The sequence below is a fragment of the Episyrphus balteatus genome, chromosome 1 (genome assembly GCF_945859705.1).
Source record: "Episyrphus balteatus chromosome 1, idEpiBalt1.1, whole genome shotgun sequence".
Classification (NCBI taxonomy): Eukaryota; Metazoa; Arthropoda; class Insecta; order Diptera; family Syrphidae; genus Episyrphus; species Episyrphus balteatus.
The window spans coordinates 48,164,786-48,170,785 of NC_079134.1; the positions used below are offsets into that span (position 1 = coordinate 48,164,786).

At 35.0% G+C, this 6,000-nt stretch overlaps 1 protein-coding gene across 2 annotated transcripts in view; it reads left to right on the forward strand.

Annotated features, from left to right (window-relative positions):
* Positions 1–6,000, forward strand: part of LOC129906757 (mucin-2) — a 175,379-nt gene extending 169,379 nt beyond the window's left edge. For both annotated transcript variants that reach the window (XM_055982657.1, XM_055982656.1), the window contains one exon: positions 5,035–6,000. In XM_055982657.1, the coding sequence (XP_055838632.1) occupies positions 5,035–5,412 (378 nt within the window). In that variant the 3' untranslated portion in view covers positions 5,413–6,000. The remainder of the gene's footprint in view (positions 1–5,034) is intronic.

The following is a 6,000-nucleotide window of genomic DNA, read 5'->3' on the forward strand; positions in this document are numbered from 1 at the left end:
TCTTCCCCAACCTCAACAAAATTTCTTTAAAGTTTATTTTAGAGGCAGCTCGTAAAATCTACAAGTAAACTAACATAAAAGTGCTTTGAACTGCAAGAGCAAGTACGTGCGACCCCAGTCGTGCATTTTATTTATTGTCAATTCAGAAAATGTATTGTCCTAATAACATTTTTTAAATACAAAATATAAAATATAGTTTTATTTGTACTTCAAAAATTATTACACATTTAAAAAAATGTTATTATTTTCTTTTTAATGTGTGATGGAAACCAAATGCATTTAAAAAAAGATATTTTTTTTTTTTAATACAAAATCGTTAATATTCCCGATATTTTTAGTCTAAAAATCATTTATTTTTCAAAGTGGTTCATTTTAGCCCATATGATCCCAAAAAAGATTCCTTGCAACAATCTTATATTCTTACTTACAAAAGCAACGACAAAATAAATAAATTTTACCAGTAAAACTAAAATTTTCTTCAGTACCTATTAGAATTTTCCTAGGCTAGGAATTAAAGCGATAGCAATGGTTAAAATTACACAAAAAAAAATTATTTTATTTTTTATCATAATTTATTTATTTTTGTCTTGTTTTTTTTTTTTTTGTTAAATACTAGATATATATTGTTGAAATACTTGTTAGGATTATACTTGCGATCAAAATTTATAAGTAACTTAGTTTTGATTTGTTGTTTGAAAGAAAATAATTTTCAATAAAATATTTATTCTGTTGTTTGCTCTATTTGAAACAAGACGTTTTATTCTATTTATTCTCTGCTAAAAGGTTATGGGCCCAGGCCAATAACAAAATAAGGAATTATATAATTTAAAGAAAAAATATATTGCTTAAAAAGAAAAAAATGTCTTTGCAACAGAATTTGGGAACCCATCAAATGGAGAAGCTTGTTGGTTCCGAAAATTGGTCAACATGGAGCTTTGCCATGAAAACCCAATTACAACTTGATGGTTCATGGAAATGTATAGAACCTGATGCAGGCGTTGCTTTGGATGCTGCTAAAGATAATACTGCTCGGTGTAAGATGATTCTGGCCATCGACAAGAGTCTTTACGTCCATGTAAGAGACGCAAACACTTCCAAAGAAGTTTGGACAGCTTTGAAAAATCTTTTTCAAGATTCTGGCTTGGACAGGCGCATTGGTTTGCTTCAAAAACTATGCTCAGTGGTCCTGGTAGAATGTTCCTCCGTAGAAGATTACGTAAGCCAAATCGTTTCGACTGCACAGAAGTTGAATGAAATAGGATTTGCAGTAAATGAAGAATGGGTTGGAAGCATATTATTGAAGGGTCTTCCTGATGAATATAAGCCAATGATCATGAGCATAGGTTGCAGTGGAAAGCCAATTACAGCAGATTCCATCAAAATGAAATTGCTGCAGGACGTTAAGTGTGATTCAAAATCATCCAACAGTGCTCTTTTGTCAAAGAGAGGAAGTTTCTCGAATTCACACAAGAAAATGAAGCCAAAGTATGACAAGAAAGGCAAATCACGTTGCTTTAACTGTGATGGGGTTGGACATTACGCTTCAGATTGTCCATCGAAGTTAAAAAGTCAAGATTTCAAGTCAACAAAAGGTGGCTCAATGTTTGCAGCGTTTCATGCAGAGTCGAAACAGCATGAATGGTGTTTTGACAGTGGTGCAACTGACCATATGACATCTGATCCTGGTTATTTTAAAGAACTGAAGCCATTTCAAGGTCAAATTAAGACAGCAAATAACATGTCTATGAATGCTATCAGTAAGGGTGACATATCGTTGCCTGTTTTAACTCCACAAGGAAGAAGTGATGTTGTTGTTCATGATGCTCTTTATGTCCCAGAGTTGAAAGTCAACTTACTATCCATAAAGAAGATTGTGGATCATGAGAATGTTGTCGTCTTTGACAAAGATGGATGTCGTGTCATAAATTCTTCAAAAGAAGTCATAGCAAAAGGTAGTTCTGAAAACGGGCTTTATAAGTTGGATATTGCTACAAATCAGATTGCTTATGTTGCGCAAAACGATTTGGACAATATTTGGCATCGAAGATTTGGTCACTTGGGTCAAGACAACATGAAGCTACTTGCACGAGGCTTGGTTAAAGGTATTGACTTGAGTCAAAATTCTCTTTCGACTTGTTTGTCATGTGCAGAAGGCAAGCAGCATCGGAATAGCTTTCCATCAGAAGGGTCAAGGTCATCAAAAGTACTAGAAATAATCCATTCTGACGTCTGTGGGCCGTTGGAGGCGAAATCTATTAAGGGAAGTATATTTTATGTTACTTTTATAGATGATTTCACCCGGAAGGTATTCGTGTACTTCATGAAGTCCAAAGATGCTGTGTTGAACTGTTTTCTTGAATTCAAAGCCGAAGTCGAAAATCAACAAGAAGCAAGAATTAAGGTCTTAAGAACGGACAATGGTAAAGAATTCGTTAACAAAGCTATGCAACTAGAGTTGAAGAAGTCTGGGATTGTTCATCAAACAACCGTTCCCTATACTCCAGAACAGAACGGTTTGGCAGAAAGGATGAACAGAACACTTACAGAAAAGGCACGAGCTATGTTGTGTGACGCTAGAATGCCAAAATTTTTTTGGGCTGAAGCAGTTAACTGTGCGTGTTATATTGTTAACCGTTCACCGCATAGAAAACTTGAAAAAACTCCAGAAGAGTTATGGAGCAATCGCAAACCAGATGTTAGTTCTTTTCGAATATTTGGTTGTACAGCGATGTCTCACATTCCCAAGCAAAAACGTCGAAAGCTGGATTCAAAATCTGAGAAATGCCTCTTTGTGGGGTATTCAGATACTTCAAAAGGTTTTCGTCTCTACAGCTTACAAAAGAAGGATGTTTTCATCAGCCGTGATGTAGTTTTTCATGAAGATAACTTTCACTATAAAACTCAAAATGAAAACACTCGTGAGATTCCAATGTATACTGCTGTAGTGGGGGTAAATCCAGTCGAGAGCCAAGAAAGTCCTCTCATAGAGAATGATTTCGAGTCATGTTCGTCAAATCCAGAATTCTATGGCTTTGAAGAGGGGGATAATGAAGAAAATCCATCTTTGACAACGTCATCGACTGAAGTTTTTCTTTCACCGCTTGGTATCCAATCTGATGTGAGTAATGAGCAGATAGTTGAAGTAACGCCACAACTATCAGAACCTGAAGAACCAGCTCTCCCACGCCGAAGCGAAAGAATTTCAAAATTGCCAAGGGCAGTTTACAATGCTGAGACGGTCAACATCTTGGAAGATCCCGAAGACTTGGAAGATGCTTTATCCAGAAGTGATAAAGAAAAATGGGTAGAAGCGATGCAGAGTGAAATGAGGTCATTTGAAGAAAACGATACCTGGAAATGTGTAGACAAACCTGCTGGAGCCAACATTATCAAGACCAAATGGGTGTTCAAGAAGAAGCTTGACGAAAAAAATGATGTACGATACAAGGCTCGATTAGTGGTGAAAGGTTTTACACAGAAAAAAGGTATTGATTATGATGAAACCTATTCACCTGTCGTGAGGTACTCTTCCATACGATATTTAATAGCATTGTCAGTGAAGTATGATCTGCAAATACAACAAATGGATGCTATTACTGCTTTTCTCCAGGGTGAGTTAAGTGAAGACATCTATGTTGAGAAACCGAAGGGGTTTTCGGTTGGAAGAGAAGGTCAAGTGATGAAACTCAATAAAGCTGTGTATGGACTGAAGCAATCAAGTTTAGTTTGGAACACCAAACTAGATCGAGTCCTCCAAAAACTTGAATTGAAGCGTTCAGAAGTGGATCCTTGCATATACTTCCATCGAAACAATAAGACCATGACGTTTTTAGCAATCTATGTCGATGATATCTTAATCTTCACTAACGAGACTGCATTCTATGAAAACCTCAAACTAAATCTGATGAAAGAGTTCAAGATGAAGTTTTTGGGAACCGCGAAGAATTGTTTAGGAATGAAGATTACACGTGACAAAGATGCAGTGTACCTAGATCAAGAAAAATACATATCTGAGATGCTGATTAAATTTAACATGGATGAGTCAAATCCTGTAGCAACTCCTATGGACATCAACATAAAACTGTCAAAAGAGATGTCACCTAAATCTACGGAAGAAGAAAAAGAAATGGCGAAGATTCCTTATCAGCAAGCAATCGGAAGTTTATTGTTTGCAGCACAGTGTACTCGACCGGATATTTGCTTCGCAGTCAACAAATTAAGCAAATTCAATAACTGTCCTGGCAAAGAACATTGGGCTGCTGTGAAGAGATTGTTCAGATATCTGAAAGGAACAAAATCAGCCAAACTAAAATTTTCAAGAAATGGTAATTCTGAGTTCAAAATTTACTCGGATTCAGACTGGGCAAGTGATTGTGACGAAAGAAGATCTGTCACAGGTTACGTATGTATCTTACAAGGAGGTGCCGTGTCCTGGGCGACAAAACATCAACCAACTGTTGCGTTATCCACAACAGAAGCTGAATATATGGCACTTTCCGCCTCAACTCAAGAAGCAATGTGGATTCGTGGCCTCGAGTCTGAACTCAACCAAAACAACTCGGTCATGAACATATATTGCGACAACCAAAGTGCGGTTCATCTGGCATCGACAAGCAAGTATCCATCAAGATCCAAACATATTGATGTTCGACATCATTTTATTCGTGAGAAGAAGAACATGAACATTATCTCTTTCATTGGAATTGGGACTGAATTAATGGTCGCAGATTATTTAACAAAACCATTATCTGCCGAAAAACATAATTTCTGTTCCAATAACATGGGTTTAAATTTGAGGTAAATTTTGTTCGAGTGGGGGTGTTGAAATACTTGTTAGGATTATACTTGCGATCAAAATTTATAAGTAACTTAGTTTTGATTTGTTGTTTGAAAGAAAATAATTTTCAATAAAATATTTATTCTGTTGTTTGCTCTATTTGAAACAAGACGTTTTATTCTATTTATTCTCTGCTAAAATATATAAATACTACAATATTATTAATTAATATCAAATACCTTTTTTATTTCTTCCAGGTAACAATCTGCCACTGCAAAGTAAATCAAACGTATCGCAAATTTTCAACACGATCAACCTCTTTCTTCCCCATACTCGGTTTTGGTCGTCGTGGAAAGTCAACAAAGTCTCATAAACATTGGCTAAGTGGTAAAGCTGGCAATGGTCCCAGCAGTGGTGCAAGTTGCAATGGAAACCCCCTTAAATCAGGTCGAGGGCATGTTCCTGGAACAGGACCCAATCAATATCACAGTCAGAGTACGACAGGATTGCATCAACCTCCCCAACAAGCTCATACAAGACCCTTTCAGCGACATCTGGCAATGAATTTGGAAAATGATATGTACTACACGGTCGATTTTAGTGAACACTCACAGCACTCACCCCTAATACAGTGAAGTGGTGTTGGTATTGGCGGGAGAGCGGCACAAAAAAACGCCACGTAGATCTATTAAAAAAAGAGTTTAAATATATTTAAGAAGAATTAAGAAAATAAAACTAAAAAAAAAAATGAAATAATAGAAATAAATAATGCAAATTTGCCTTTGTTTACTGCAAAATAAAAATTAAATTAAAAATTAAATCGCATACGATTTGAACGTGTGAATATTATTTTTTGTTTATTTTTTAATTTAAATTGTTTGTTATATTGTAAAGATGAAGAAGAATAACCAAATCTAAAATTAGCAAAACTAACTGTTCTTATTTTGATATTTGATAAATTTAAGAAAAATTTAAATTAGAAATAAAAAAAAAAATAAAACAAAAAAAATTAGCCGTAATTTATAGATAATCACAAAATTGTAAAAAAAAAAATGAATGCTCATGATGCCAAAGAAATAAAATTTTAACTATACAATTAACAATAAATTTTTAATTCAAACAATTTGTAATTAAAACGTAAACTATAAAAACAAAGTGACTAGTTGTTAAGGCTTTTGGTTAAATTGCAGCAAAGTTAAGGTTAAGCATGGAATTAATTTTTT